This window comes from Oncorhynchus mykiss, chromosome 27 (genome assembly GCF_057628025.1).
Source record: "Oncorhynchus mykiss isolate SJ-2025 chromosome 27, ASM5762802v1, whole genome shotgun sequence".
In the NCBI taxonomy this organism is placed as follows: domain Eukaryota; kingdom Metazoa; phylum Chordata; class Actinopteri; order Salmoniformes; family Salmonidae; genus Oncorhynchus; species Oncorhynchus mykiss.
In genome coordinates, this window is record NC_143048.1 from 19,043,068 (window position 1) to 19,055,000 (window position 11,933).

At 48.5% G+C, this 11,933-nt stretch overlaps 1 protein-coding gene across 1 annotated transcript in view; it reads right to left on the reverse strand.

Moving 5' to 3' along the window:
* The window catches only part of LOC110507672 (protocadherin-16), a 197,636-nt gene that overhangs the window by 14,484 nt on the left and 171,219 nt on the right, over nt 1–11,933 (reverse strand). Inside the window, exons 12-17 of the mRNA XM_036964819.2 lie at nt 10,380–10,865; nt 8,153–8,507; nt 4,596–4,835; nt 3,059–3,184; nt 579–788; nt 115–410 (exon numbers count right to left, since the gene is read on the reverse strand). Of these exons, the coding sequence (XP_036820714.2) occupies nt 115–410; nt 579–788; nt 3,059–3,184; nt 4,596–4,835; nt 8,153–8,507; nt 10,380–10,865 (1,713 nt within the window). The remainder of the gene's footprint in view (nt 1–114; nt 411–578; nt 789–3,058; nt 3,185–4,595; nt 4,836–8,152; nt 8,508–10,379; nt 10,866–11,933) is intronic.

Genomic DNA, 11,933 nt, shown 5'->3' on the forward strand with positions numbered 1-11,933 from the left:
CATTTGGCAAATGTTCAGGGGGCTCAGGAGGCATAGGTCTCTAGTCAAAGGTGGTACACTATGTAGGGACTAGGGTGCCATTTGGGACGCAGCCTATGAGTTCAGTCTGTGTACCTGGCTGTTAGACCCTTGGTCCAGGTCAGTAGCAGAGACCTCCAGCACCAGGGAGCCAATAGGAACATCCTCAGAGAGGTCAGTGGTGTAGCTGGGGCTGGTGAACTGGGGGCTGTGGTCGTTGACGTCCAGGAGAGTGACCTCTACTGTGGCCGTGCTGCTCAGGGCCGGAGAGCCCCCGTCAAGGGCTGTCACTGTCAGACTGTACCTGGCCCTATGTTCCCTGTCCAGCGGTCTGGAGGTGGAGAGAACACCTGACTTCCTGTCCACACGGAAGTCACCTGACGGGTCGCCCGCTAGAAGACAGAGGGAGAAACAGAGGAGGAAAGAGGAAGAGGAGGGGCAAAAGGGATACACAATATGAAAGGTCAATCTCACAACATTGTGATCAATGGATCAATAGATCAATCAGTCAGTTATTAATTCAATTGGATTCCTCTGATGTACAAGTAGTTGGCTCTTACTTGTGATCGTGTAGGTCATCTCTCCGCTGTCCCCAGTGTCCAGGTCAATAGCTCTGAGGGTGAAAAGCTCAACAGCCTCCATGTTCTCAGGCACCTCCAGACTGTAGTACAGTCTACTGAATGCTGGGACATTGTCATTCTCATCCAACACCTGGATCTTCACTGCCGCCCGGGCAAAGTTAGGAGGCACGCCACCGTCTCGGGCATACACTGGACAAAAGGGAAGATAGGAATTAAACAAGACTTCAGCAGTCTAGAAGAGTTTATGTTTTTATTAACTAAATCACATTGTGTTTCTTAGGGAGATTGTAGACAAACAGAGAGAGCTGGAGAGAAAATAACACCAACATTACCATTGCACCACTGATGTATCCCATAAAAACAGAACTATAAAAACATGGCCAGTTTGGAATGTTGGCTTGTTCATTTATCTCTCTTGTAAAGCAGTGTGGCAGGGCTATCGTACCTCTATTGTAAAGCAGTGTGTCAGGGCTATCGTACCTCTATTGTAAAGCAGTGTGGCAGGGCTATCGTACCTCTCTTGTAAAGCAGTGTGGCAGGGCTATCGTACCTCTCTTGTAAAGCAGTGTGGCAGGGCTATCGTACCTCTATTGTAAAGCAGTGTGGCAGGGCTATCGTACCTCTCTTGTAAAGCAGTGTGGCAGGGCTATCGTACCTCTCTTGTAAAGCAGTGTGGCAGGGTTATCGTACCTCTCTTGTAAAGCAGTGTGGCAGGGCTATCGTACCTCTCTTGTAAAGCAGTGTGGCAGGGCTATCGTACCTCTCTTGTAAAGCAGTGTGGCAGGGCTATCGTACCTCTATTGTAAAGCAGTGTGGCAGGGCTATCGTACCTCTCTTGTAAAGCAGTGTGGCAGGGCTATCGTACCTCTCTTGTAAAGCAGTGTGGCAGGGCTATCGTACCTCTATTGTAAAGCAGTGTGGCAGGGCTATCGTACCTCTCTTGTAAAGCAGTGTGTCAGGGCTATCGTACCTCTATTGTAAAGCAGTGTGGCAGGGCTATCGTACCTCTATTGTAAAGCAGTGTGACAGGGCTATCGTACCTCTATTGTAAAGCAGTGTGGCAGGGCTATCGTACCTCTCTTGTAAAGCAGTGTGGCAGGGCTATCGTACCTCTCTTGTAAAGCAGTGTGGCAGGGCTATCGTACCTCTATTGTAAAGCAGTGTGGCAGGGCTATCGTACCTCTATTGTAAAGCAGTGTGGCAGGGCTATCGTACCTCTATTGTAAAGCAGTGTGGCAGGGCTATCGTACCTCTCTTGTAAAGCAGTGTGGCAGGGCTGTCGTACCTCTATTGTAAAGCAGTGTGGCAGGGCTATCGTACCTCTCTTGTAAAGCAGTGTGGCAGGGCTATCGTACCTCTCTTGTAAAGCAGTGTGGCAGGGCTATCGTACCTCTATTGTAAAGCAGTGTGGCAGGGCTATCGTACCTCTATTGTAAAGCAGTGTGGCAGGGCTATCGTACCTCTATTGTAAAGCAGTGTGGCAGGGCTATCGTACCTCTCTTGTAAAGCAGTGTGTCAGGGCTATCGTACCTCTCTTGTAAAGCAGTGTGGCAGGGCTATCGTACCTCTATTGTAAAGCAGTGTGGCAGGGCTATCGTACCTCTCTTGTAAAGCAGTGTGGCAGGGCTATCGTACCTCTCTTGTAAAGCAGTGTGTCAGGGCTATCGTACCTCTCTTGTAAAGCAGTGTGTCAGGGCTATCGTACCTCTCTTGTAAAGCAGTGTGTCAGGGCTATCGTACCTCTCTTGTAAAGCAGTGTGTCAGGGCTATCGTACCTCTCTTGTAAAGCAGTGTGTCAGGGCTATCGTACCTCTCTTGTAAAGCAGTGTGTCAGGGCTATCGTACCTCTCTTGTAAAGCAGTGTGTCAGGGCTATCGTACCTCTCTTGTAAAGCAGTGTGTCAGGGCTATCGTACCTCTATTGTAAAGCAGTGTGTCAGGGCTATCGTACCTCTATTGTAAAGCAGTGTGGCAGGGCTATCGTACCTCTCTTGTAAAGCAGTGTGTCAGGGCTATCGTACCTCTCTTGTAAAGCAGTGTGGCAGGGCTATCGTACCTCTATTGTAAAGCAGTGTGGCAGGGCTATCGTACCTCTCTTGTAAAGCAGTGTGTCAGGGCTATCGTACCTCTATTGTAAAGCAGTGTGGCAGGGCTGTCATATAAAGGGACAGTTACCTGTCAGAGTGTACAGTTTTTAGACCTCTCTGTCCAGGGCTTTAACAGTTAGGATTAGGATTAAGGATCAGGGTTAGGGCTAGGAGTTAGGCTGAGGGGTTAAGGATCAGGGTTAGATGTTATGGTCAGAGCCAGTTACCTGTCAGTGTGTATTGTTCCTGTGCCTCTCTGTCCAGGGCTTTAACAGTTAGGATTAGGATTAAGGATCAGGGTTAGGGCTAGGAGTTAGGCTGAGGGGTTAAGGGTTAAGGGTCAGGGTTAGATGTTATGGTCAGAGCCAGTTACCTGTCAGTGTGTATTGTTCCTGTGCCTCTCTGTCCAGGGCTTTAGTGGTGGTTATAACACCTGTAGCTGGGTGGATGCTAAAACCCTCGTCAGAGATGCCTCCATATGTCACCTGGCCGTTGGTACCTGGAGAGAGAGAGAGAGAGAGAGAGAGAGAGAAAAAAAAAAGAGAGAGAAGGAGTATATGAAGTCTAACCCTAATACTATCTGACAGCAGCCTACACCATCCCCTTGGCCCTTACCCTTCAACTGAAGGGTCTGGATAGGTATTAACACAGTAGTAGGGTGGAGCTTCCATCTGACAGATACAGTTTGCAAACGTAAAAGGGTCAGGGCCAAGGGGATGTGGTAGGGAGAAGGATTGGAGCCGGCTGTGCAAGTCAAATCAACACTTTTCATTTGTTATTTAATTTAAATGTTACCCCTTTTTCTCCCCAATTTCGTGGTATCCAATTGTTTAGTAGCTAATATCTTGTCTCATCGCTACAACTCCCGTACGGGCTCGGGGGAGACGAAGGTTGAAAGTCATGCGTCCTCCGATACACAACCCAACCAAGCCGCACTGCTTCTTAACACAGTGCGCATCCAACCCGGAAGCCAGACGCACCAATGTGTCGGAGGAAACACAGTGCACCTGGCAACCTTGGTGAGCATGCACTGCGCCCGGCCCGCCACAGGAGTCGCTGGTGCGCGATGAGTCAAGGATATCCATACCGACCAAGCCCTCCCTCACCCGGACAACGCTGGGCCAATTGTGCGTCGCCCCACGGACCTCCCGGTCGCGACAGAGCCTGGGCGCGAACCCAGAGTCTCTGGTGGCACAGCTGGCGCTGCAGTACAGCGTAATCTACACTTTTCATAGGGTGCTGGGTCCTATTCCAGTCATATTATACTTTGAACCCTCTCTACCCCAGGGCACTGAAAACATTCGCAAATAAGTGTTTGCGAAAAAAAACTAAACTTATTTTTCTCACCTAAAAGAGCAAACACAGCAGCATTCCTGTTTTTATTTGTTCGTAGTTGGTTTTGCTGTGTAAGCGGGTGGCTGGGCTGCACGGGCCGGGCGGAGGCTGGTAGATTGTGTGTGTGTGTGTTGTGTTGTGTTGCGTTTGTGTGTGATAGCGTGCTAACAGAGAAAGACTCTGGCACCATCACCTTACCCCACTAATCACCCTGGAGAGAAACTTTAAAATCCTTCTGGTTTATGTGCTCTTGACTAACTCCAGGGGAATGTGAACACACACACACACACACACACACACACACACACACACACACCGTCCCCCAGCACGGTCTTCAATTAAAACCAACTGTTACTGACGGTGCTGATGATGTGAACATGCATTGAACACATGGAGGATCAACACTTAGAACAAGAGGCTCTGCTGGCTGACACTGAGTTCTATTATTTTAAAGAAACAGTACAGCAAATATGTAATCTGTCTATATGTGTCTATATGTGCTTGTAAGTGCTGTATACTATGTATGTAACGACGGGATCTCCTGTGTTAGTCTACTGAGCTCAAGCCACTCTCACCTTGGTCCAGGTCGGAGGCCGACACCACCAGAACAGTGGTTCCTGCAGGCTGGTTCTCTGTAATCTGGGCTTGGTACTGGTTCTCCTGGAACCAGGGCACCTGGTCGTTCACGTCGATGACCTGGACAGACAGCAGCTGGCTGGATGAGAGTGCTGGTACCCCGTGGTCCTGGGCTACGATGGTCAGGTTCAACAGGTCCTGATCCTCCCGGTCGATGGCCTTCAGGATAGAAAGAGAACCTGGAGGAGAGGAGAGGGGTTAGAGAGAGAGCCTGGGGTGGAGGAGAGGAGAAGGGTTAGAGAGAGAGCCTGGGGTGGAGGAGAGGAGAGGGGTTAGAGAGAGAACCTGGAGGAGAGGAGAGGGGTTAGAGAGGGAGTCTGGGGTGGAGGAGAGGGGTTAGAGAGGGAGTCTGGGGTGGAGGAGAGGAGAGGAGAGGGGTTAGAGAGGGAGCCTGGGGGTGGAGGAGAGGAGAGGGGTTAGAGAGGGAGCCTGGGGGTGGAGGAGAGGAGAGAGTTTAGAGAGGGAGCCTGGGGGTGGAGAAGAAGAGAGGGGTTAGAGAGGGAGCCTGGGGTAGAGGAGAGGAGATGATACAGATTACAGGATGAAGAGAGACTCTAAGGAGTGGAGAGGGCCTTATGAGCCCTGGTCAAAAGTAGTGAACTTAGCTGGGATGCAGGGTGCTATTTCGGACACAGACTCAGCCAGTCTCTCTCCCTACCTAGTGTGCAGTCACACCCTTTTAAAGGTCCCCATGCTCTCTGTCCAGCACAACTCTGCTAGCTTCAACTTCTACTGCTAGCTTCACTTCTCTGCTAGCTTCAACTTTTACTGCTAGCTTCACTTCTCTGCTAGCTTCATCTTTCACCAGTCATTCCTCCCTCTCCGTCGGAGGCCGAGCGTTGCTCCTTGCCAAGTGCTTTACTTACCTACACACACCCACCCACCCTGTCCACCCAGTCCACCCATTCTGTCCACCCTGTCCACCCAGTCCACCCATTCTGTCCACCCTGTCCACCCAGTCCACCCATTCTGTCCACCCAGTCCACCCTGTCCACCCAGTCCACCCTGTCCACCCATTCTGTCCACCCTGTCCACCCAGTCCACCCATTCTGTCCACCCTGTCCACCCAGTCCACCCTGTCCACCCAGTCCACCCAGTCATCTCTGTGTGTGTGGACCCATTCCCATGAAAGCCTAGACAGAAACAAAACACCAACAACAAAAAAACGTGCAGACTGCTGGGAACCATTAAAGGAGCGATTACAACTGCATGTCTGTGTGACTCAGTCCCTCTTTTGAGACTTTGATAACACCGACACGCACACACTATTTGCCGTTTGGTCTTCTGGGCTTTCCTGTGGTGTGTGAGACACGTTGACCCCGGCTCCACCCCTCCCCCACCAATCAGGAACCAAGGGGCCTCATGGTCGGCCGAGGGGATAAAAACAGGAAGCTGTCAAGATCTATCAGGTGTGTCACAGAGAGAGCGTGGCCATCTTAATATGGTTTCAGTATATATGTGTGTGTGTGTGTGTGTGTATGTGTGTATATGTGTGTGTGCGTGCAGGCATGGGTGTGTGTGTGGTGCCCATCTTGAACTGGTTCCAGCCATGCAGGTAGTTAGACAGTATAATGACAGTATAATGACAGTATAATGACAGTTAATATCATGAGTTAATCCTCTGAGCACCTGGTCTGCTCCTGTCTTGTCAAGCGGCCCAGGCCAGGGTCTACGATGACAGGAGAAATGGTCCCATCTCTACACATTCTGTTTTGATTATGTTCCCATTACACCAGCACTACAGGGAGCTGTGTAGGAGAAGCCTACTACAGATCATGGTAACCTTGGATCCTTCTGGGTGGAGGATGGGTGTCTCCTAACTCTATTAGGGGTTCTTTCCCCCTCCTCTGGGCTCAATGGAAATATTAAATCAAACTATGTGTGTTGAGTTTTCTATGTGGGATGATTTTTTTGCCCTTATAGATGGCTTGATCTAGGTCTGACAATCCGCCCCTGAAGGTTTTTCATTGTTCTTTTTTATCAACTTGTGTAAGACGACTCTGTTCCCTAGACTCATTTGATTAATAGAAGGAACTAATAGAGTGTCTAACATGAGATAAAACAAGGAGAGCAAGGAAACCATTGTTACCTTAGTTCACCCCATCTTCAGAACTGTGACTGTTCTACTCTAATACAACCATGCATATACGTAAGCCAAACAGGCCAATTGGAAACATCCAAAATAGGTTTTCCATGTTTCTCTCTTTCATTTTTTTCTCTCTCTCCCTCTCTCTCTCTCTCCCCTCCTCCTACCCATGTGCTGTTAGTGACCAGGCTTGGGATGGGATCACTGAGGAGTCACAGCGGCTGAAACTATTCCAGCCACTAACTCTGACCATACTAAAGGCTCAGGGGCTAGTTATCTCAGAGCGTACGGCGATCCAGAGAGAATACAACAAACCCAACAACAGAACCAACACCCCCCTCCTCCCTCCTTCTCCTCCCGCCTCACTCTCTCTTTAACTGTTGCGGCTCATTAAAGCATGAATCTGAAATGAGTCAGTGCTGTGCCCTCTCTCCTCCTTTGCTCCCAGGGCCAGGTAATGAGAAGGATAGGGAAGCCCTAATCTCAGCACTGCACGGCAGGCCTGGCGTGTGTGTGTAATCTCAGCACAGCACGGCGGCCCTGGTGTGTGTGTGTAATCGCAGCACTGCACGGCAGCCCTGGTGTGTGTGTGTAATCTCAGCACAGCACGGCAGCCCTGGTGTGTGTGTGTAATCTCAGCACTGCACGGCAGCCCTGGTGAGTGTGTGTAATCTCAGCACTGCACGGCAGCCCTGGTGTGTGTGTGTAATCTCAGCACAGAACGGCAGGCCTGGTGTGTGTGTGTAATCTCAGCACTGCACGGCAGGCCTGGTCTGTAATCTCAGCACAGCACGGCATCCCTGCCCGTTGCGTGTCTAGCAGTGTGTGTTTACTGCCAGCCTCTCCTCGCTGTGGCCTTCTGCTGTGGAAAAAGTTGTTAAACTCAGGCCAGATAGCTGGATTGTTACTTACAGCGGTGTTATTTGTTACAGCAGTGTTGTTGGTGGTAGAGCTTAGCGCTCAGGTAGACAGGCCTACCCAACGTACCGGGATAACTTCATTAACTGTAATTCGTCTCTCACACGACATCTCTTCACACATCCCTGTTTATACTGTTTTCAATTTGCTGGGGCCTGATTATAGGTTGAAACTTATGAGACTCTCTCACAGACCCAACCACATGGAAGCTGGGAATGTGGTACCAATGGCCTTCTGACATCACACCATGTGTTTACAGCACAGATGGTAACTACATGATTGTTCTGGTGAGAAAACAATAATGTATGCCAGTGTTACCGACCAGGTTTTAACCCGGTTGTCTGTTGCCACAAGGCTGTGTTATCCAGCTGAGCTAAAGCTTAGGCATTAGCTTGGGGAGCTAACTAAAGTCTTCAGGTCTCAGACTAGGTTACCTTTTCTTTGAGGTTCCAAACCACTTTCATTATACTAGGAGTTGTTTAAATGACCCACCAGTATTAGGGTTGAGGCTGAATGTCCCTCCAGCGTTGCCAGTCTCGATGAAGTAGCTGACCCGTCCGTTCTCCCCCTGGTCGGCATCTCGTGCCACAACGTAGAGAACCACGAAACCCACAGGCTGGTCCTCCATGACGCTAACCGCGGATGGCGAGCTGAACACTGGAGCGTTGTCATTCTCATCTGTCACAAACACCCTCACCGTCACCGAGCCCCAGCGCCGTTGGCTGGCATTCAGAGCGGAGTCTGTTGCCTGGACGACCAGGATAAGGGAGGAAGTGACCTCATGGTCCAGTTCCTGTGCCAGGGTCAGGACGCCAGTGGAAGGGTCAAGCACCAGGAGGTCAGGGTACTGGAACGTAGTAGAATTAAATATAATGTTTTTAGACCAGGGTACTGAAACAGACTAGAATATAATATAATATAACTTTATTAGTCCAGGGTACTGAAACAGACTAGAATAAATATAACTTTATTAGTCCAGGGTTCTGAAACAGAGGAGAAGAGAACATAACTTTATTAATCCATTTGCAGAGATAAATCATTATTCTGCTCTACTCCCTAAACAGCTAGTTTATGGGGTCTATTTGAGGAGATGGTCTATTTGCCAGTGATTTCATCTCCAACTTTCACGACCGGTCTGTAATTTGAAACAGCAACGTTCCTGTTATTGATTTGCTTCTCTAACCTGTGGGACTTAACCCTAACCTCCTAACCCTAACCCCCTAACTAGGGATGCACAATATATTGGTGAAGATATCGGAATCAGACAATATTAGCTAAAAATGTCAATATCAAAATCGGCCCGATGTGCAAAACCGATGTCAAAGCTGACGTGTATACCTATTTAACGTAGGGACATGACGTAAAGACGCCACGTAAAATGTTGTGCAACACAGAATTCCTAAACTAGCCCACAATGTCTGCTGTGTGGATCGCAGTCAACAAGTCCAGCAGTCATTTGAAAGAGTAAAGAAAATGTCAGCGAGAAACTCAAAGGCAAAATCCATTAACACCAAGACAATCTAATTTATTGACCTTAACTACCAATAATTCTCTGTCGTGGGTGATGTTGTCATTCGCTGACTGGTCGAGCAGCGGTACATACAAACGTTACCAAGTGCACTATTTTTCAGATGTTGCCCTACCGGAGTTGCACAGTATTTTTTGAAATGCACATCCATGAGCTACTTGCTATGGGCGTCACTACTATTAGATTCACGACTGACATTTGGACCAGCGATGTCAGCCCCATGAGCATGCTGAGTCTGTCAGCACAGTGGGTCGTCAAGGATTTATTTCATGCTCATGAATGTGCTGGTTGTCATACCACTGCTGCCATTTCAATGGCATTTGAGAACATGTTTGAAACTTGGAAACATAAACACACTAGCTAGCTCCAATCGAACAAGTGACTCATCGAACAAAAAGCTCATCAACTGCGCCTACAGCAGATGTGATACCCTCTGTCATGGCATTGAAACGCCCGCTCAACAAAACTGACGACACAGGCTGTGAACAAGCGATTCGGTGGCATTCTCTCTTTACTGTGTCGCCACCATGCTCGATGCTAGGTACAATAACCGCTACTTCGATGCGGACAAGAAACAGGGTTTACATGAAATGTTTACATACAAAGCTGGACAAGATGGAAACAGACACAGTGACAGTGCGCACCGAGGAAGAGAGGCCACGGACAGACAGAGCTGAAACTTCACTGCTTGACATGTATGATGAAATCCTGGTTGAGACTCTGAACAAACGAACGAACCAACACAGCAAGTAAGTGAAATAAATTGATTTTGATTATGTTTTACTGATAATGGGGACGAAAAAGCCAACAAAATAACTTTTTGGTCAGGGTGCTGGGTGTGTAACCTTTATTTAACTATGCAAGTCAGTTAAGAACAAATTCTTATTTACAATGACGTCCTACCCCGGCCAAACCCGGATGACGCCAATTGTGTGCCGCCCTATAGGACACCCGGATGTGATACAGCCTGGATTCAAACCAGGGACTGTAGTAACGCCTCTTGAGATGAGATGCCTTAGACAGCTGCGTCCATGTGTGTCTATTAACGATGTAACTATACTAGAATGCTTAAAAGGCCACTAAAATGTTAAATACCAGTTATCAGTATCAATTTTTGGGGGGCAATGAAAATATTGGATACCGGTATCAACCAAAAATGTCATATCAGTGCATCACTACTCCTAACCCTACCTGGTGCAGGATGGAGTAGGTCAGCAGGCTGTTGGGCCCTGATCCATCCTGATCCGAGGCCTGGAAGGTGTAGATGGACGCCCCAGGCTCCATATTCTCAGGTATCACCACGGTAACGGGGTCCTCCGGGAAGCGGGGTGCATGGTCGTTGCTGTCCTCCACCTCGATGTCTAGCTGCACCAGGTGGCTGCTGGGTAACGTCATGGAGAAGTCGTCCACCTCTATCTGTAGTGTGTAGCGGGCGGAGCGCTCATAATCCAGCTCCCTCGCCAGGTACACGTCACCTGTCTGACGGTCCACCATGAACGTTCCGTCTCGGTCTGACCCGCCCACCACCGTGTAGGTCACCTGACCGGCCTCAGGGAGCTCAAAGCCATCATGTGACCTCACAGAGCCAATCATAGAGCCTGGTTTGGCCTCCTCGACAGAGTTAAAGGACATGGAGAGGGAGTTGGCTTTGGAAGGAGCTCTGCTCGCACTCTGGACCTGTGGACAGGGAGATTGGAATTTGGTAAGCATATATCCTCAATACCACTCAGGACCTACGGTCAGACAGATAGGGATATGGTTAGCAAACTGTATATCATCAATATATTGGTGTTAAAAGTTTGTAGCTAGCTAACGTCATCACCAGGCTCAATTGTGAGAGCCGGCTGGAGGATGAAATTAGTAGCTAGCTAATCAATGTTTCTCCAAACAATCTACTGACTGTTGAGGGACATTATTAGCAACTATGAATATCCTGACAGTTAATGATAATCCATTTAGCAAGATAGCTGAATATCAACAGTCAGCAGACACATGCTACAGTGCATTCGGAAAGTATTCAGACCCCTTCACTTTTTCCACATTTTGTTAAGTTACAGCCTTCATCTAATTTTTTTAAAATTCCCCCTCATCTATCTACACACAATAATCCATAATGGCAAAGAAAAAACAGGTTTTTAGATTTTTTTTACAGATTTAGAAATCAAATAAAACTGAAATATAACATTTACATAAGTATTCAGACCCTTGACTCAGTACTTTGTTGAAGCACCTTTGGCAGAGATTACAGCCTTGATTCTTCTCTGCAGATCCTTTCAAGCTCTGTCAGGTTGGATGGGGAGCATCGCTGCATAGCTATTTTCAGGTCTTCCCAGAGATATTTGGATGGTTCAAATCAGGGCTCTGGCTGGGCCACTCAAGGGCATTCAGAGACTAATGCCACTCCTGCGTTGTCTTGGCTGTGTGCTTAGGATCATTGTCCTGTTGGAATGTGAACCTACACCTGAGTCTGCACTCATAAGCACTCTGGAGCAGGTTTTCATCAAGGATCTCTATCTACTTTGCTCCATTCATCTTTCCCTTGATCCTGACAAGTCTCCAAGTCCTTCCTGTTGAAAAACATCCCCACCGCATGATGCTGCCACCACCATGCTTCACCGTAGGGATGGTGCCAGGTTTCCTCCAGACGTGCTGGCATTCAGGCCAAAGAGTTAAATCTCGGGTTTCATCAAAGCAGATAATCTTGTTTCTCATGTTTCTCTCTTTTGGCAAACTCCAAGCGGGCTG